The sequence below is a fragment of the Puntigrus tetrazona genome, unplaced genomic scaffold (genome assembly GCF_018831695.1).
Source record: "Puntigrus tetrazona isolate hp1 unplaced genomic scaffold, ASM1883169v1 S000000001, whole genome shotgun sequence".
NCBI lineage: Eukaryota > Metazoa > Chordata > Actinopteri > Cypriniformes > Cyprinidae > Puntigrus > Puntigrus tetrazona.
Window position 1 is genome coordinate 3,812,618 of NW_025047681.1, and position 21,771 is coordinate 3,834,388.

The following is a 21,771-nucleotide window of genomic DNA, read 5'->3' on the forward strand; positions in this document are numbered from 1 at the left end:
CACGACAGGATATATATTGAATTGTACACAGATAAAAGTCAAAGTAATAACTTTACATAACCACAGAGAACTGTAGACGTACAAACGCATCTAAATGCAATTTTAGGAAATATTTTATGTTACATATTTATGTTGTCCTACCGCGACTATTCTTGTCAAGGGACAAGATGTTGCCATTGGGTCAATGTTTGCTGGGATGTAATTAATGAGCTTTTAAAAGTGTTATTTTATTTGTTTTAATTATTTTTATCCATTACATCTCCCACATATGTGTGTGTTGCAAGTTGGAATATAAACTGAACAAACAAATGCACACAATAAACTGTAAAATGTATTATCTTGAATAAAAGTTCCCAAATGAAATTCTGTATTAATAAACTTACATTATAACCATTTTTGATGTGACCATTTAATAATTTCTTGATGTCCTCCATCCTTATTCCTCCATCTGCTTTGTGCATTCCAGCAATGTCAGTGAAATTGAAAGGAAAGTAGGCGTCAGCGCTGTCCTTCCTCACTTTGTATGTTTTTAACTGAGAACGAAGCAAAGATTTAAATGCATCTTATATTATAATACTTTAAAGTTTCCTAGATTAAACGTACCTTCACAGTGAAACTTTGATCAGTTTCTACAGAACGTGCCAGGGCTCTGGTAGTTATACAGCTCATGAGAGTACTATACACAGAGTTGAAAAAGCTTGATTTTCCAGCACCTTGTGGTCCATGCATAAGAATTCTCAGAGTGCCAACTTCTGAGTTCCTAGGTTTGAAGGTGTTTATTGCTGTCAGAAGATTTTGTTTATCCTCACTAGAAAAGGATTTTCTTTGTTATTTTGGAACCCGACAAATAAAAACATGAACTAATGCAGAACAAAACGAAATACAAGATGCTGAATAATTATGAAAATAAACAGAAATACACAATGAAGTAATACACAAAAAAGTAATTATCATGATTTTACATAAATAACGTAAAGTACATGCAGGGCCAACAATAAGGCAACACAATGTAGAAACAAAATAAGTTGGTTAAATTTTTAAATGGTTAAATTATTTATGTAGCTTAAACTCACTCAAATATTCCATCTTCATGTAAAATCCTTTACATACGGAAACATTTTGATTTAAAGAAAGGAAAAAGAATGCATTAAAATGTTTATTTGGCCATTGTACACTGATTTTACTTTTAAAATAAGCAGAGTAACTGTAATATTTGGTTGACAGCATTTTAGTTTGATGATAAATGGTTGAAATGTAACTCTAGAACTAATGTTGTTTGTGTGCGTTTGAGGCGCCTTTGCCATGAAATGGATTAAAATCACAAGCATAGCCTATACTATAAAATCTATACACAGATTTGTTTTGTTTGTTAATCTGTTAATTATATTTTAGTTTAATATACAGTATATGTAGGATATCAGAGAGAATCAGAAAATGTACATTTCGATAAAAACCAGATGCTTCTCCATATATATATATATATAAACAGTAGCTTGAGTTTTGTTAAGGACATAAAAATCTGTAAATAGGCTTACTTTTTTAACGTAGCCTATTAATAATTATAACAGATTGACTTTATGTCCATTAACACATAAAAGCACAAACCTGCTTCATTTTCCGAATCAGTGTTGTTGAGAATGTCTTTAAACTACTTCAAATCACTGCGGATCTGTGGTTTGTATGGAATCCTCTGCTCCAAACTCAGATGCTTCTCACAGCACAGTTTTGTAGTCGCATGATCGACAGTAAACGCATTTGTTCTGAGCTCCCACGATTTAAATGAGCTGCGCTTTTCCACTTTTGGGCATGTTAAAGAATTTGGGCATGAAATAAATGAGAATGGATTTTTACTATGGACTTCTGGTCTAAAATTTAGTGCTGTTATCTTGTGGTGATATTCTGAAACTGCACATTTTATAAAATATGCTTGGTGGGGCAGGTGTAATGTATTCTAATAGACATACTGCGGGCCACTTAAAATTAATCCATGGGCCACAGTGACACTCCTGATCTTGCCTCTTAGCCTGGCTATTTTTAGATATATTAGTCATAATTTTTCTGCTCTGGCATGCTCGCTGCTGCTACTTGCTACTGCCATGATAAGAAGAATGCCCATCTAGTCGTATTACTTCTATTTTAAAATAAACATAATATAATCAAAACACTGGTAAGGAACACCTGTAATACTGTAACCTATAAATCCAGTTTTTGGGAGCAGTACAAGTCCTCTGTGCATATCTACAAACAGCTTCCACAGCAGGGGTTGCACTTCCAGTTATTGGCATGATACACTTACTGACAGAAGGAAAATTCAGTGGTCCACTGTGGACCTCAGTGATACCTGAATTCAAGATCTATAATGGACCGTGCATGGTGGATCTTTCTTCAGCATTTCTTGGCAACATATAGTCCACATGCACAGCGCACAAATTCTGTTGCACTCAACCATTTCTCCTGCCTTCCTATGAAATTTCAAACTTGTACTGATTTTTCCTTCACAAAGAATAATAGGACTCATCTCCCTCAGTAATACTTTTTCTTGATGTTTTACCTGAACAGACTTAGCAAGATCAGACTCTGAAAAAGTGTTCGGATGAGCTTAAGCAACGTCTTGGTTATGTTTGTAACCCTCGTTCCCTGATGGAGGAACAGACACATTATGGGAATACACATATGGGATTGCCCACAGGGAATTGACCCTCACATTCCATTCCATTCCATTTTCTATCACTTATCCGGGCCAGATCGCTGGGGCAACAGTCTAAGCAGGGATGCCCAGACTTCCCTCTCCCCAGACACTTTCTCCAGATCTTCCGGGGGAACACAGAGGCGCTCCCAGGCCAACCGAGAAACATAGTCCCTCCAGTGTGTCCTAGGTCATCCCCAGGGTCTCCTCCCAGTGGGACATGCCCGGAACACCTCCATTGGGAGGCGTCTGAGAGGCATCCGGAACAGATGCCCGAGCCACCTCAGCTGGCCTCTCTCGATGTGGAGAAGCAGTGGCTCTACTCCGAGCTCCTCCCGAGTGACTGAACTCCTCACCCTATCTCTAAAGCAGCGACCAGCCACCCTACAGAGGAAACTCATTTCGTCCACTTGTATCCAGGATCTCATCCTTTCGGTCATGACCCAAAGCTCATGACCATTGGTGAGAGTAGGATTGAGAAGGATACCGAAGATTGACCGGTAAATCGAGAGCTTCACCTTGCGGCTCCTTCTTCACCTTGACAGACTGGTTCAGAGACAGCATTACTGCAGAACCTGCACCGATTCGTCTGTTGTTCCATCTTCCCCTCACTAGTAAACAAGACCTCAAGATACTGAAACTCCTCCACCTGAGGCAGGAACTCCCCTCCAACCTTAAGGGGGCAAAGCCACCCTTGTCTGACTGAGAACATTGGCCTCAGACTTAGAGGTGCTGATTCTCATGCAAGCCGCTTCACACTCGACAACATTATCAGCAAAAAGCAGAGACGATATCCTGTGGTTACCAAACCGGACCCCCTCCGGCCTCCAGCAATAACCAGGGATGCCGAGGTTAAGGTGTGACCCCTCTCAGCATAATTCATCATATAAATAAGCATGAGCATGTAATTTACAACCGTGAGTGGATAATCTCCAGGCCCCAGTGGGAATCATTTTGACCTCTCCTGTTGTTCCTCAAACATCACAAAAGTGTACTCTTTTGCTTTTAACAAAGAGACTTGTAAAGTTGCTAAGGACTTTGTTGTATTACAAATTTATACATGGTTAAACACAGATTCCAATATAACAGTATATGCTGAATGTGTATTGTGATTTACATTCTAAGAGCAGGAAGCCCAAGCCCCGAGACAGTCATCTTTTGTCTTTCAGTTCTTGAACATCTGGTAGGTGTCCTAAGTCAAGTGCGAATGCTAATCCTAAGGTACAACTGTGCCTTTAGTTTCACCTATGCATTTGAATGACACTTGGATGCTAAATAGATCAAGGATCGGGAAAGTTCCTGTTCTGGGCTAAGTTCCTGTTCTGCATTTGCATACTTTTGTTTTACTGGTCTCCACCTCTGTGTACTCCTCCCCCTTTGAAACATATAAACTTCAAACTAGCATGTTTTAGTTAGATTTTTTTTCTTGGAGATTTCTTGAAGATTTTCTTGCAGATGACTACAGCAACGAAATAAAAACGAACTCCTGCTTTACCAAGAATCTCCTGGTCTCTTCTTAAAAAGAAGCTAAAAAAGTTTCCAACAACTTCTAAAGGGGATGAATAGAACTCTGTTTCTATTAGAAGCAAATAGGTGTAGAGTTACAAATAATCTATAATTCTCCTGTATGTTTGATGTGTCCATGAAAACGGACATTTTAATCTATGCATAATCCTGATAGATCGCAGTTGAAATGAGCGCTAGATATGTGATGTTTGGTGTCGAATGAAATCTTGTGACATTTGCCATGTCATGGAGTAGCGTATGGTCGGGCCAAAGGTCAACCCTCCAAAATCATAAAGCACAGATGGGCAAACAGAAGGCACAATAAATGGGCACTAAATGGACCAGCCGAGTTGGGAAAAGCTAAAACGGCACCATTTGGTCTGCCTGTATCCTGTTGAATCCACATCCCTGACAGGAAAAAAGGTGCAAATTAAACCTCCCCCAAAACCAAATGGTGGAGGGCATTCCACTCCCCTGTGACTTCAAAGTGCCACCACCCTGTCGAGACAGGGGTTGAGGCCGGGGGAATGGATGCTTCAGCACCAAGGGGGTGAAGCAGATCTGGTTGAGATATTACCAGGCGGTGGTAGACCTCTTTGCTTCTTGAGGGAATGCACAATGTCCCCTCTGGTTTTCTCTAGTTCATCCAGCTCCCCTGGGACTGGATGCTATGTCACAGGCGTGCCCAAAAAAGGCTTCGCCTGTACGCATTTCCCCTGATTGCCCTGCTCCCAGGAGTTCTGGCGAGAGTGCGCCGGGACAGAATCAGACTACTGCTAGTAGCACCGTTCTGGCCGGGCCGAGTAGGTTGATTCCTCCACGGTATGCTAAGGCTGAGACCTCCAGTGCGGACCAGAGTTCCCCCCTGGGATTTGGTTGTGGTGTTAGAGGCTCTGTATAAGGCACCCTTCGAGCCCCTCGAAGAGGTTCCCTTACCTGTCTTATCCTATAAGACAGCATTTCTCCTCACTATCACCTCTCTTTGGAGGGTGGGAGATCTGCAGTCCCTCTCCGTGGCCCCTACTCACTTGGACTTTGCCCCAGGCATGGCCAAGGCTTTTGCATACCCACGAGTGGGTTATACACCTAAAGTGCCCTCTTTTACACCGCAACTAATCGTACTGCAGGCCTTCTGTCAACCCCCCTTCCAGACCAGCTAAAGTCCAACTGCAAATGGGTCCAGTGCGAGTACTGGACATGTAAGTGCACAGACTACGCCTCTGCGGAGGTCGGGCCAGTTACTTATTTGTTTTGGTCAGACGAATAGGGGTTGTGCTGCTACGAAGCAAACTATCAGCAGGTTGATAGTCGAGGCTATCCACCTGGCCTATGAGGCCTCTGCACTCCCGTGCTCTCTTGGGGTCAGAGCCCACTCAACAAGGGATATGGCGGCCTCCATGGCCTAACTTAGCAGTGTGCGCCTCGGGGACATTTGCATCGCTGCGGGGTGGTCCACGCCCTCCACTTTTGCCCTTTCTATAATTTAGACATGAGGCCCGCTCCTGGCTCCTCTGTCTTATCATGATGGGTGGTCTGAGGACCCCTTTTCAGGCAGGGCCTTGGAATTATGGCGGCATGGGCATCTCGTTCCCAAAGCGTTTGTGACGCAGCTCGAATTCCTGAAGAGGAACGTCTCAGGTTACAACTGTAACCATGGTTCCTGTAGGGAACGAGACGCTGCGTCCAGATGCCATACTTCCCGCACCTCTGCCGGCGCTTACTTCACGACAGAGGCTGGCGCCGGCCTCGCAGAGCGTGACTTTATACTTCCTGGTCGGTGACATCATCTCGTCCATGACGTCGCTCCCCTCCATTGGACAGATTTCACATGTGGTTCAGAGCGGCTCACACTGAAGGCGTTCCCAAAGCGTTTGTGATGCAGCATCTCATTCCCTAGAGGAACCATGGTTACAGTTGTAACCTGAGACTTTTCTGTCCTTTGGCTAAAACAGTAGGGCCTAAATGTGTAAATTGCATGACTCTGTATTAAGTTGTTGTTTTCATCCTATTCTACCTCACTTGTAACCCCAGGGGCAAGCAAACATAGCAACTGCATTCTGCTTATATTTGCATTCTTGTTGAACTCAAAACCCACCATGATTCATATGTAAATGCTCCTCTCCTCCATACACCCAACTGCTGCAAACCAATAAGGTCATGAAACTCTCTCCCAATGCAGAGACGGTCTCTGTAATCAATTCGACGATAATCACTAGAAGTTAAGTGTCCCCAACAAAACAAGCCAGAGGCAATAGCAGCAAGGAACCAAAACCCTATCCATACAGAATGGAGAAAAAAAAACTTTGGGAGAAACCAGACTCAGTTGGGGCCAGTTCTCCTCTGACCGGACACCCAGCACTTAACTTCCAGTTCAATTTTAAACGCAGCTGTGTCAGATAGTGTAAATGACTTAGTGTGTGTGCATCAGGATCTGGTGATCTGTCCACAGAGTGCATCTGGGTGTTCTGGTCTCTGATGAACATAATCTCTGGGTGCTGATCCACCATCTAGTCTGGATACAAACTGTGAAACAGATTAAGAAAGAAACAGGACTAATATTAGCGTAAATGCCATTCTTTTTACAATGTCACAAGTACATTGTGTTTTAGTAGTGTTCCTGGTTCCAGCTGATCTAATTAATGCAGCTTAAAAATATTTTAATGGATTTGAATAATAAAAGGGTGTTGGTGTGTTATGTGTAGGCTAGGTTAAAAAGATGTGTCTTTAATCTAGATTTAAACTGGCAGAGTGTGTCTGCTTCCCGAACATAGTTAGGGAGATTGTTCCAGAGTTTAGGCGCTAGATAGGAAAAGGATTTATATATATATATATATATATAATAATCAGATTAAAATCTTACACCATTAAAAATAGCAGCAAAACACAGTAACCTAACTTTGATAGGTTACATGGTTACCCTCAGATCACCCAAAGTGCCAGCCAGTGGTCCTCTGCCTGAGGCAGGAAAAGGGGTGGCAGCTGAAGGCTCATCTGAACTCCCCCATAGGAGAGAAAGGCGTGATTGCAGGACTGACAGGATTGCCATTTTTTCCCCAGTAAAAACTGTAATCACAGTGTGCAGTCTGGATATTGCATCAGCATTCATATAGTCAGATGATTTTTTTAATGCTCAATGTCAATTATATGTCATCAGCACATTTCCATCATTGCATTCAAAGACAACGTTTTTATTGCTGCCTTTGATCCTAGAATAGCCAACAGAGGCCTGTGATCAGTTATGTTTGAAAACTTCTGTTGTTAAATATATTAACTTGTATATATGGAACTTTCTAACCTCATAGATAATGGACAAGGCTTTGCATTCAGTTGCAGTGGCCCAAATGCACAAAGCAAGTATGCATTAACTGGCACTTTTGCTCCGAGACTATACACTCTGGTATGCACTTTCTCCAGTCTCTTATGAGCTGGCAGTGACAAGAATGTCATCAAGAAATCAAGTGACATGATCTAGCCCTTGAAGAATTTGATCCTCGATAGACTGGAAAATAGAAGCAACACTGGCTATAACTCAAACGATGGTACAAGCCATAGTGATTATTAATATTAATTAATAATATATTAATAATGCATTTCTCATCCGAGGTCTAGATTGGTAAACCATGTCCACCTGCAAGCTCATCGAACAAATCCCAAGTCAGGTGTCACGCGTGTGGTAAGCACGAGAGCACACAACTAGCATAAATCAAAATAAAGAGTTTTAATCTCCTCAGAGATGAAAATAAACAATACAGTTACAGGCAGGCAGGCAGGCAGGCAGATAGACAGGACAAAAATCACACGCAAATAAAGACGAGATCGGACAAAGAGAACTGAAATCACAGGACTTAAGTACACCAGGTAAATTACTAAATAATCACACACAGCTGAAGAAAATAAACTAAATTAGGTCACACGGAACACATGGCACACGACGAAAACAATAACAAAAGTCCAGAGACGTGACATCAGGAAGCAGACAGACTGGTTAAACAGACCACTATAGAGACTGTGTCTTCCCCGAACAAGAAAATACAGAAAACATGTATACCAAATAAAATGCAACAATTTAATTGATGTTTACCAAATAAAAACTTTTTAATGTACAGAGAAGCAAATGATAAAACTTGACTTACTGAATATCAGTTCACTTTCTACAAAAGCACTTTATATAAATGAAATAATCAAGGATCAGAAGCTAGATTTGCTCTGTTTGACAGAAACCTGGCTAAAACCAGATGAATATATTACTCTAAATGAATCTACCCCCCAAAATTACTGCTATAAAAATGAGCCACGTTTAAAAGGTAAAGGGGGAGGTGTTGCTACAATTTATAACAATATTCTTAGTACTTCTCAGAGGGCAGGCTTTAAGTATAACTCATTTGAAGTTTTGGTGCTGCATATAACATTATCTACAGAATCATGTGCTAGTGATAAATCTTCTGTCATGTTTGTACTAGCTACTGTATACAGGCCACCAGGACACAGCACAGATTTCATCAAAGAATTTGCTGATTTTCTAACTGAGTTAGTACTGGCCGCAGATAAAGTCTTAATTGTTGGCGATTTTAATATCCATGTTGATAAAGAAAAAGAGGCATTAGGATCAGCTTTCTTAGACATTCTGAACTCCATTGGAGTTAGACAACACGTCTCTGGACCTACTAATCATACTCTACATCTTATACTGTCACGTGGAATGGATGTTAATGCTGTTGAATTCTGCAGCAAAGTGATGATATTTCAGATCAGCATCTAGTCTTGTGTAAACTCCATATGGCTAAAACAATAAACTCTGCACATCGTTACAAGTATGGCAGAACCATCACTTCCACCACAAAAGAGTGCTTTGTAAGTAATCTCCCTGATTTGTCTCACTTCCTTAGAGCATCCAATACAGCAGAAAACTTGACGGTGTAACAGAAACTATGCACTCTCTTTTTTCTAGCACTAACACTTAAGAAAGATGAAATAAAACAATCTGACTCCATGGTATAATGACAACACACGCACCCTAAAGACAGCAGCCCGGAAAATGGAGCGCAGGTGGAGAAAAACTCAATTAGAAGTATTTTGTATTGCCTAGTGGTAAAAAAAAAAAAACATACAGAATAGCATTAAAAACTGCTAGATCTTTTTGTCTCTTTTAAAAGAAAACAAAACACAACCCCTGGTATTTATTCAATACAGTGACTAAATTAACAAAAAATAAAGCATAAAGAGGTAGTGATATTCCCAAAGATTACAGCAGTTATGACTTCATGAACTACTTTACTTCCGAGATTGATACTATCAGAGATAAAAAACAAACATGATAAATAATAGAGAATGAGTGGAATATTTCTTAAGTGAAAATGCAGCCGTCAGCTAACTTTACCCATGAGTAATGCTTAAAATCAGAGGAAGTTACAGATGATTGACAATGTTATACAAGCACCAAACACTAATTGTAAACTGCTTATAAAGGGGGGTAAATGGCTTACACCTGGGCAGGTAATCAGTCCTAGGTATGAAGCATGATGGGAAACGTAGTCTGGGACTATTAGTATTCTGGAGAGGGTTTCCTCTGGTGGCCATTAGAGAGAGCCACAGGGGCAAAGTCCATGACAACAGAGAAGGCTTTTCTGGCCCTGACGGTGCACCACTGCTGTAACAAAGGGACATTTGCAGGTTTATTAATAGACATGGTCAAAATACAGGCAACGACGAACAACAGCAAACAGGTATGAAGGCAAAAACACAGGAATAGTCTAGAGAGCTAGCGAGAGTGTGTCATTTGGTGAACAATATCCAAAAGGGGAAAGACAGAGCAAAAATCCAAGCACAAGGCAGATGAGAGTACACATAGAATAACACAAGTGGTAAACACGGCTAGGTTAAGACAAAAGAGAAAATGCTTTGTAGTGAAATTAGTCAATAAGCGGCAGGGAACAGTAACAGACAGGACTTTACATATATGGGTAACCAAAATAACAAGGTAACAAGGGGGAGGAGCTAATCAATTGCTATGGTAATAAACAATGTCAAAAAGACAGGAGGACACAGAAACCATGGGAAAAACTTCAAAATAAGAGTCTTCCAACCAATTCAGAGAAACACAGAAAACAAGAATATCAACGCAGGCGCTCTCTCTTGTTGACATGAAATATATCAAAATGTCCAACCCAGTTAACCATTTTCCCATGTACTGTAATTGTTGCCCAGATTAGTTGGAACTTAATGGAAGAGATTCAACGTGCCCAACAGAACAAACTTATTTCACCAGACTGCCCCCCCCCCAACCGTCAGTACATACAACAGACTTTACATCATCGCACTATTCGGTGGGTCCATACATCATTGGGAAGCAGACATTCTGGAGTGCATTCTGGTGGCCATCCCTGAATAGAGATGTCATGAACTTTGATAAGGGATGTACTGTCTGTGCTCAATCCAAGACACCTTGAACATTACCTGCATGATTATTACAACCTCTACCCATACCACAATGCCCCTGGTCTCAATTATCAATCAATTTCAACACAGATCTGCCCAATTCTAATCAGTACTTAACCATCCTCATCATAGTGGATCGCTTTTGTAAAGCATGATGAATGGTTCTGGTCAAAGGATTAACCACAGCCATGGAAACTGCCCCAGAACTATTCCAGCATTTATTCAGAGTCTTTGGCATCACTGAAGATATTGTATCTAAACAAGACCCCCAGTTCACTTCAAAGGTATGGCAGGCCTTTTGTAAACAACTTGACATCAACAATCAGTTTAACATCAGGTTACCACCCGCAATCCAAAAGACAAGTCGAGAGACTGAATCAAGAGATTGAAAGGTACATCAGATCATACTGCAGTAGAGAACAGGACAAGTGAAGTGAATTCCTTCCTTAGGCAGAATATGCCTAAATTCCCTCACTCATTCCTCCATGGGGGGATGCGTGTTAGGATACCAATCCCCTATGTACCCTTGGTCAGGAGAGCCCAGTATGGTACTATCAGTTAATGAATGGATTCAATGAAGTGAATGCGTGTGGGACAGTGCCCATGTGAGGCTCCAAAGAGCAGTGCACTTCCAGCGCATTTCCCCTGCAGGAAACTCACACCAAGGCATGTGTTCTTAGAAACCTTAAGTGCAGCAGAAATGTTTTTGTAACCTTCGCCAGATCTGTACCTTGCCACAATTCTGTCTCTCAGCTCTTCAATCAGTTCCTTTGACCTCATGATTCTCGTTTGCTCTGACATGCACTGTGAGCTGTAAGGTCTTATATAGAAAGGTGTGTGTCTTTCCTAATCAAGTCCAATTAGTATAATCAAACACAGCTGGACTCAAATGTAGGTGGATGATCAGAAGAAATGGACGGCACCTGAGTTAAATATATGAGTGTCACAGCAAAGGGTCTGAATACTTAGGACCATGTGATATTTTAGTTTTTCTTTTTTAATAAATGTGCAAAAATGTCAACAATTCTGTGTTTTTTTGTCAATATGGGGTGCTGTGTGTACATCAATGAGGAAAACAATGAAATTAAATGATTTTAGCAAATGGCTGCAATATAACAAAGAGAGAAACATTTAAGGGGGTCTGAATACTTTCTGTACCCACTGTATATATAGAAACACACACACACACACACACTCACACAAAAGTCATTATAAACTTTCCTTCCCTGTTCTAGCTTGTACTATTCCAGGTAATGTTAAGATGTGCAAATGTAAATATAACTGAGATATAACTTTTCTTTTAGTATCGTCATATTCTTAGCAGTGCAGAAATCTTCTTTTGCAAATGCAAACAGGTTTTAATGTGTTTCACACATTTTTTACACACTTGTGCAAAATAGTCACTTCAGGTTTTACTGAAAGACCTTAAACTCTATTGTATTCACAGTGTTGTATTCACAGCTGATAGAAAGTACTTAAATAATGTAAGGCCATGCATGCACTGTGCGATTTCCGTGTGACTTCAGCATTTTATCAGCTCATACTGAACAAGAAGATCACATGAAAGCCAAAGCTGATCATTTACTGTATGGTTGAATGGTTGAGCACATATGTGTGTGTGTGTATATATATATATATATATATATATATATATATATATATACACATATATTTAAAAACAGTTACTTACAGGAAACCGTGCTACCAGTAAATTCCTGTGAAAACAGTAAGAAAAAGATTAAAGTTAAAGATATGTTTTAATGCAAATTGTAAAAATACACCTGATGCTTAATGCAACATATCTTTCACAAAACAGATAGACATAATAAAAACAGAAAACATTATCAACAGAAGAAACAATCTATGTGCTGTATCTTGGTGAATTTCCACATAGTGGAGTTTTTTTCATGTCTTTATTTTTAACCATGCTTTTTAATCTCACAACACTAATTATACCTATCGAGGCAAGTTTCATGTGACGTTTCCTCGTACAGGAAATGCGTAAGAGGCAAGACTGGAAGTATGCACTCATGGCATTGCTGAAGCTCATCGGCGCCATCTTGTGCACTTTGCCCATTGTCAACACTGTTGAGGATCATATGATAAATGGGTCATCTATGTTATACAGTCACTTTTCTATCTCTATGCTGTCACGCAACTTTTGTTCTGACTCAAATACCTAAATATATTTCTCAAAGAAATGTTTTACACATTTACATGTGGTAACAGAAAGCCTTTTGATTCAGTAATTTGTTTAATTCAGCGCCTGTATGTACAGGAATAGTTCAACCTTCGTTTTTAAATTTTAAATTACAATCAATCATACACGTAGTTAAAATCAAATTCAATGGAGTTTAAACTTCTGTAGATCTACACAGCTATGGTTTTTCGTATCGTTTCTTTTAACTAATGCCTAAAATGACCTACTTTTTTCCACATTTTCTTGAGAAGTCTCTGGTATAAAGGTATAAGGGAAGACACACTGCTTTGCAGGAAAGCGGAAGTTAGCTTTTGTAAAAAATTCATATTCATATTTTCTCTAAAACTGTCACGTATTTATAAGGCATTGCACGAATTATATATATTAGTTATACGTTGTCACTGGAAGAGATAATAAATCTAATTTAGTTTTTTACACATTTTTAATACATGCATTCAGTTTTTCATCATGTCAGAAGATTTCTTCTGTTGAACAAAGATTTTTTGAACGGAGGTGGTAACTAAACCGCTACGGTGGGAGGTCAACTGGGGATGACTTGGAAAAACAGCAATAAGGTTCTGTTAAAATGGCCTACTAGTTCCTTGTCTACTAAATGCTTATCGATTTAAGAATCGTATGCTATTTGGACTGGAAACAAAACAATTTTTTTTTTTGCAATGCACAATATTGATGCAAATAAAAGTCGATAGCAACGACAAGCCGGTTTAATTTAAGATAAAAATAGTTTAAGATACACTGTCCCGGTATAAATGAGTACATTTTAATGTAAACACTGGCCATCAGCTAACATAATCGATACACTCTCAGCCAATTACGTTGGTTTCTCAAAAACGTAAAATAAATGCCAGCTACAGGAAAACTAGATGTATTACGTTTTTTCACCTTGTTACAGTGAAAGAAGTAGCTCACGTTTACCCGAGGTAAAGAAAAATGACATTAGGCAACTGAAGAAGTATTAGCTTTCGCTTTTTATCCTGCTTGTTGGTTCAATCAAATAATTGAATAAAAACTTATCTGACATAGTGGCAAAAGTAACTTTAACTCCACCCCGAAACTTCTAACTCTTCTCACTACCACTAAAAGTTTTAGATGAATTTGAAGTGTCTTCTGCTCACCAAGGCTTTATTTAGTTGATCAAAAATACAGTAAAAACAGTAATAGAGATTACAATGTTTAATCCTGTTTAGTTGGGTATCCTCATGAGTGAAGTCTAAAATGAGTTAAATAACATCTCAAAGAATTATGAGAAAATGAGATCAGAGCAAGAAAGGTATCAAATCAATAAGTGTTTTAACAATACACAAAATTGTAGCTATATGGACTAGTCTGTATTAAATTTACAATTGATACAGTTAAGACAGTTAAGTGTTTGATAACTTTATGTATATTATCTACACTCTAAACTGGTCCATTTCTTACATATCCTCAGATAGTTTTTATGAGATAGTTATACTTTTTCCCGCCTTTTTTAAAAAAAAAATCTGGGACTGTCAAAGTGGCATCATTTAAAAAAAAACACAATATAAACAGCTTTATACTCACCTCAGAAAACAGAATAAAAAGAATCCAATGGACACCTGAAAATATATATATATAATACTTTCATGAGAAAATAAATAATAATCATAAAAAGTAATAATAAAGTAAAACTGAAAAAGTAAAGGGGTAATTGTTCTGATTGCGTCTGTAATCAACCAAGAATACAACCATAACTACTCACAAAAAAGAAAGAAAAACCTTCATATTAGTTTGTGAGTGGGACTTTTATTTTGGCACGTGGCCGTGACGTCACAGGTCTGCGCCGCTCTCTGCTTCTGATTAGACTGAAGAAAGTGTTCACTTCAAAGCAAACCTTTAGTTCAAGTGAGCGATGGAAAGTTAGTTCATTAATATTGACTGTAGCGCTTTATATAACGAGTATAAAGTATCAAGATATTTATGAGTTTGTGATACAAACGACTTCAGTCCTCGACAGAAACTACTGGCTAGAGAGAGATGATTGAGAGAAACAGATAGAGTTTGGGCTGATTTTCCTTCATTCTTCTCATCTTAAAAAGAAGAGTCTGGATCTCAGGAGTTTTTTCTGTTTGGACTCTATTATAAAGATGGAGTTTATTAAAGAAGAGACTGAAGATGTGAAGATTGAAGAAACGTTCAGAATCAAAGAAGAAGACACTGAGGAACAAACAGGTCGGTTTTCTTTCTCGTGTCATGATTATTAAAATGCCACGCTTTACAAAAGAAAAGCATTGTATTTTTAAAGCATATCTAAGGGTGTTCATTTTTTTATAGTTTCAATTTTATCATGTTTTTGAAGGGAAAAAAACACTTTATTTCTTGATATTTAATTTAAACTTGAAGTACTTAGTTTATTTTATTAATTTCTTCTTCTCTCTTGCACCACTTTAAATCCCCCAAAATCTTCAAGTATGGTTTCAATGAACACTGTATGTTATAATTAATCATGTTTGGTGATGTTTCAACCAGAGAGTGGTTATGATAATGACATTAAATAATTAATACGCTCTCAACAAAACAATTATTCAAATAAATAATTAGTTGATTTTACCATGAATTGATTAATTAAATCCCAAATAATTACATATGAATGATAATAAGAATTGAATTAAATTATTTCAGACACAGGCTTTGAATACACAACACAAAAAGTGTCCTTTTTCAAAACGTAGTTCTTCCACTTATATGTGCACTTGATACGAGCGCATTCGTGTATTTTTCCCTTCTGCTTCAGTGGATCATTTTTCTTCAGATGAACACGTATAAAGCTCATATTTACTGAGGGTGTCAATATTATTGATCGGCACTGCATCCCTTGCACCCCTAGTTTTGCAGGCGTTGCAGACTTCTCTGAAGCAGCGAACATGGCCTTGTCCGTATAACTGCGTGTTCTGGGGGCGGGGTTTGTCAGGGTTTGTGATGTCACAAACCTGGAAAGTAGCTCGTTTGTCTCTCTTGGTAATTTTAAGGTTTGAAAAGGATCTTTTATTTTCTCTGACAATTGTGTAATTCAGTTTATGAGGTCTATGATTATAGTGTTTGGGATGAAAAATGCTTCTACATCTGCTGAGCAACACCCAGAGGTAAACAAAGGTGTATACTTTTAGTATAATTTAAACTGCTTCAAATGTGGTTCAACCAAACACAATCAGGACCAGAATTATCTGTTTCATAATAAAATTTTGATGACTGTTTCCTCATGCTATTAATTTGGGCATATTTTTTTACATCACAGACCTGCCGCTGAAAGAGGAGAGCACAGAACTGAAGGAAACGGGAGAGAAAATACAACATGAAGCTGAATGTGATTTTAAAGCTGAAGAAGAATCTTTCAGTTGGCCACAGATCAAAGAGACTTTCTCACTGCAAACGGCTCCTAAAACAGGAACTGAAAGTTACTTAACCCCTTCTCGGTGTGAAAAGAGTTTGGATGAACACGGAAACCTTAAAGTCCACATGAGGATTCACGGGGGACAAAAATGTACCTGCCGGCGGTGTGGGAAGAGTTTTGGTAGAAAAGAAGACCTCGATGGCCACCTGAGAGTTCACCCTGAAGACGAGGCCCACACCTGCCCCGAGTGTGGAGTGAGCTTCGATCTGCTCGTCAACCTTAAAGCCCACGCGAGAGTTCACGCTGAACAGAGTCCCTTCTCCTGCCAACAGTGCGGGAAAGCTGTTCCTTCAAAAGGAAACCTGTACAGGCACATGAGAACTCACATCGGAGAAAAGCCTTACGTCTGCCCCGAGTGCGGAAAGAGCTTCGATCTCCACGGAAGCCTTAAAGTGCACCGGAGGATTCACACCGGAGAGAAACCGTACTCTTGTCTTCAGTGTGGAAAGAGTTTCTATAACCAGGGCAACCTTAAGGGGCACATGAGTCTCCACACCGGAGAGAGTCCTTTCGTCTGCCAGCAGTGTGGAGTGAGCTTCATCCACGAAGGATTCCTCAGAAGACACATGAGAATTCACGCTGTGGAAAAGTGCGTGTGCCGTCAGTGCGGGAAGAGTTTCAACCGCAAAGGGGACCTTAACAAACACGTCAGGATCCACACCGTAGAAAACTGCGCGTGCCGTCAGTGCGGGAAGAGCTTCAACCGGAAAGGAGACCTCAAGAGGCACGTGAGAATTCACACGAGAGAAAAGTCCTACACGTGCCCTCAGTGCCAAGAGAGTTTCGATCTTCACGGGAGCCTTCGAGCCCACATGAGAGTTCACACCGGAGAGACTCTCTTCCCCTGCCAACAGTGTGGGAAAAGTTTCACTCAAAAAGGACACCTTAGCAGGCACAGGAAAAGACTCCACAGCGCAGGCTTGATCGACACGTAAGGGTTGGCAGACTTGAACTGTGATTGAACATCAAGGTGCTCAGAAGTGAAGACCAGAGTCGCTCATTACATCCACGATCGAACAACACGTCCTAGGTGATATTATCGTGCTAATCGGGATCTAGCTAACTCAGGTTTTTTCTTCCCGATGCGCCTGTTAATGATTAGTATGGATGTGGATTGAAGTATTGGAGATAATTACACCTTCATTCATTGGTTTAAAAGAGCCTTTTCAGAATCGACAAATGACATACAGTAAATGTGATAATAAATGAAATGCATCCTCTTTGTGTATCATGAGAAGGCTGTAAAATTTTTATTTAATGTAGTAATTAGCAATTACATCTATATCTTACAGATTACAGATTTGTTACATGACTATGTTACATTAAAGGGTCAAGATTATGTGAAAGCATAAAAGCCATTGTTCCTGGATGCGTCCTGGCCAGGATGTCTGTGTTGCCTAAAATATCTAGGTCATCGGTTTCTTATGTTTTCAAAACGCTCTCAAGATGCTTTGAATCAAAGTAATACAGAAATCCTCTCAAGGATGTGTCCTGGAAAAAATTGCACGTACAGTCATCCTGGTCCAGATCACGTTGAATGTAGATGAACCATAGTGGAAGTACTTATTAGACATTTTTACATGAAGCAGAGTAATTTTACCGCAGTGCTTAAACTTACTAGATTTGATTTGTTTTTGACTTTTTAATATTTTTTTTTATTTGGTTGATTTAATTCAGTTTGGTTCTATCAAATAGTTTTTACGTGCAGATATCGCTGTATGTTTGTTGTCTTGGATGTTTGGCTTTGTGCACGACTCTACTTTATCAGTACAGCACGTTGTTAAAGACTAACACAATTCTAAAGTAGTTTTTTATGTCAAATATATATTTTTTAATGAGTAAACCTGGCTGTGTGTATTAATGTATTATCTTAAAATACATAATTTATTATTTAAAATGATTGTCTCTGGTTTACCAGGGTACTCTGGTAATAAAGTAACCATGGTTAAAAGACACAAATGCGATCAAATCCTGTTTACTTGAAAAAAGCCCAAGCAGGTTCAAGCTCATGGACCTGTTGCTATCACAGAAGCTCCTGGATGAGCTTCAAAGAACCGACCGATCTAAGATGATGCCAAATAGGCAACAGAAATTCCTGCTAATTGAATTAGTGACGTATGAAGTATTGGCCCCAGGAGACTCTGATGGAAATGTAGCACCGTTACTTAAACATGGAGCATTTAAAATGTCAGACTCAAAACCTGGGCTGTATTTTGACAAACCTTAAAACTACGTAATTTTTAGTTTCTTAAAAACTTAGTTAAGTATACCTTCTACAAATCTAAAGTAGAAATTAATTCAATTGTTTTTATGCATTGAATAAACCGGGGACCCAAAACAGCCTGGTTATAAACTTTATTCAAAATGTCTTACTTTTTGTTGCGGCAGAACAAGGCAGAGTTTACATTTTGGGTGAACTGTTCCTTTATTATCTAAATAGGGTGTGGTATATTTAATCTGAACATTAAAAGCATTTTGCACAAAAGACTATGAGTTGGATTTAGAATGATCAACAGTCCTTTTCACTTTTCAATGAGGGTATTATTACTCCGCCAGCATAATAAAGTGCTATCTCTACCAGCGTGGAGTTTGGACATATACCGCAGAACTTTGCCAAGAAATTCATGGCAGAGCAAAGAGTCTTCTGTCTGTGATAACACACAGACAGAAGACAATAAATGCCATTTTGTGGCTCTTTAAGGTATTTGACCGATCACTGCCTCATCTTTTCAAGGTTAGTTCACCCAAAAATGCGTCCTAGGTGTATGTGACTTTGTTCTTTCAGACAAATCTAATTAGAGTTATATTAAAAATTGTCTTGGGACTTCAAGCTCACGTTTAATACTAGCCTGCTCAGTGGAACTGAGCGTGAGATAATTAAAGAGCAGATGTCAGTCATGTCTCTGAAACCCGATGCGGTGCAGCTAATCAAAAAGGATATAAAGAATAGACCAGAAACAGGCGGAGAAAAAAAGATTAAACGGTAAAAAAGGAAATGTTGCAGAAGTGGGCACAAAGATCATTTAGGCCAAAATTGTCTTCTGTCTCATTGAGTTTTTCACTGAACCGTACACATTTTCTGTTTTGCTAGTTTTCGCGTGGCATTGATTGCGAGTTGAACAGCCACTGCGTGTCTGATTCCCTTGCCCTCAGCTTCCTTTATGGTGTTCTCTTTCTCCTCGAGGGTCACCACCTCCAGTGCTTTGCGTACATCTGATCCTGTTACATGAGGATGCATAAGAAGGTCTGCCATGAATGAGTCCGAAAAACATTTCTTAGCCTCGAGCCGCGACTCCTCTGCTAAACGCCAGTATATTTTCTGCCATTCTGTTCGTCCGCTCTCCTGCGTGAACCGCTTTACTTTCTTTTCGAGTTTCTGCTTCTGAATCTCCTGAATGCATTTCTCTGCTTCCTCAAACATCTCATTTGAAAAGTGTCCGTTTTCCGCCACCATTGTCTTAACTTGACCGATCAGATCTTTGTACTGTGGGAAACTGGCAGACTCGTTGTCCAGACAGAAGATTCGGTTTCCGCAGCTCTCTACAAGTTCTTTAAGAGCTGGATCACCTTTTTCAAGATATTGCTCAATGGTTTGCTTTTTCTTTAACTGTTTTTTATGAGTTAAGATGATCATGGAATATTTTTCCATACATTCTCCAAACACTTCTTTAAGTTTCTTTATTGTATTTTTCTCCTCCTCAGTAAATCGACCCACTTTAATCACTATGAGAAAAGCATGTGGTCCTGGACAAGTGAATGTCATGCATTTTCCTATTTCACTTTTAATCTCATCTTCGCTGAGTTTGGTATCATAAAGTCCCGGAGTGTCGATCACTGATATTTCTGTACCAAACCTTACTCTAGTTTCTGAGTGACACTGTTTGGTCTGAGAGGTTGAGCTGGCTGAAGATTCAAACACGTTTCTACCTACGATAGTGTTTCCAGTGGCACTTTTTCCAGCTCCAGTTTTTCCAAGCAGAACCAGCCTGATCTGGCCATTCATCTCAGGAATCACATCAGTCTTATCTGGATCAACTGAAATTACAACAGAAAGACCAGTAAGTCAACCTATAAGTTACAGTACACTCTGTGAACAAATTGCCATATATTTTTGAAGTCATTTATAATGTCAGCATGTGAAAGACACTTACAAAAGATACCAGGAATTTCCATGCTTGATCTCCTTCTCATTTGTTTCATGATAAATTTTCCTCCATTCTCCATCGTCATTCCTTCATTCCTTGCGCAGTAGTTCTTGTTTCTGACCATCTGATTCACTTTTATTATTAAAACAGTGAAAAAGTTTGGTGATCTCTGATATAGAGTCTCTAAATCTGTGTGAATATATTTCTTACTTTTAGGTTCAGAAGTTCCCTCCCGCCATCTTTATTGAATGAGACTCCAGACAGATCACAAGGATGACCCTTCAAACAAGTAAAAAAACATAAATCACATGAAACATTGAGAACAGCAGAGCTGAGTTGAGCTTTACTTTCACTTAGTCTGTGGTGAATTGCTCCTGCAGTTGTTTTTCCTTATACCTGTTTGAGGAGGAGCCTGCATGTTAAACTTTCAGTTCGCATCATCGCTGGAAATGGGGAAATGAAATGAGAAAACAAAATTCTCTTCACATTTTGACAATGTATTATCAAAAGAACCTGCAAATTTCAGAATTTCTCAGTCTAAAAACTAATATTGAAGCCAATGCCAAAATAACAGCTTGTGGAATATGCCACTCTTAAGATTTAAATAGTGTTGCCAAGTCCACGGTTTTCACACAGAATTGGCCTACTTTTACTTTTACTACACTGTTATTATAGGTTTTTTTCATGTCCTCGGGGGTTAAAGTATGGATTTTACTGGAGGAGCCCCACCCACAAAACATTACCATTAACTTACAAGAAACAGTGTAGAATTATATATACTAAATTGACTAATTTTTTTAGCAACCATTCTTTCCAGAAAAGAAACAATCTTCAAAACAATCTTCTCCTCTTGTTCAGCCATTGCTGAACTTGGGCCAGGATTTGTCCTCCGGGATGGAAGCAATAAGGACAGGAGGTAGTTTGAAGGCCTCTGTCCGTGGTTTGCCCTCATCCAACCTCAGCAGTGGGTTTTCATCCCACCCCTCACCTGTCGCTGGACACTTGCACTCCTACAGCAGATTATATACATCATGATATGCCACAATACATTTCAGCAAAGATGTATCAATTAACTTACTTTATATTTTAAGTTGTCCCATTTCTTTGGCCTGCAAGGAAGTCACATTCCCCAGCAGGCCCATTTTCTACAAAACTGCTAGAAAACTATTGAAAAGATTTATGAAAGAATTCTGAAAATGGGTGCATTCTGGAGAATGTGGAGAAATGTATAACTGGAGAAAATTACTAGAAACTTACAACTTCTTCTGAGACTTGTTATAGCACTTGCATGTCATTGATTGTTTATTTTGATTGCTCCTGTTGTCCTCATTTCTAAGTTGTCTTGGATAAAATAACCCCCTGTCCTACC

The 21,771-nt window shown here is 39.2% G+C and overlaps 2 protein-coding genes across 2 annotated transcripts; one reads left to right on the forward strand and one right to left on the reverse strand.

The window, feature by feature from the left end:
- Positions 1–14,641: 14,641 nt before the first annotated feature.
- Positions 14,642–18,573, forward strand: LOC122331553 (gastrula zinc finger protein XlCGF57.1-like). Its single transcript, XM_043229072.1, has 2 exons — positions 14,642–15,038; positions 16,102–18,573. The coding sequence occupies exons 1-2, from the start codon at positions 14,954–14,956 to the stop codon at positions 17,190–17,192; spliced, it is 1,176 nt and encodes a 391-aa protein (XP_043085007.1). The 5' UTR covers positions 14,642–14,953; the 3' UTR covers positions 17,193–18,573.
- A 686-nt stretch (positions 18,574–19,259) lies between these two features.
- On the reverse strand, positions 19,260–20,521 carry LOC122331561 (GTPase IMAP family member 9-like). Its single transcript, XM_043229076.1, has 2 exons — positions 20,409–20,521; positions 19,260–20,292 (listed from the first exon to the last, which is right to left on the reverse strand). The coding sequence occupies exons 1-2, from the start codon at positions 20,485–20,487 to the stop codon at positions 19,316–19,318; spliced, it is 1,056 nt and encodes a 351-aa protein (XP_043085011.1). The 5' UTR covers positions 20,488–20,521; the 3' UTR covers positions 19,260–19,315.
- Between the last annotated feature and the right edge of the window lie 1,250 nt (positions 20,522–21,771).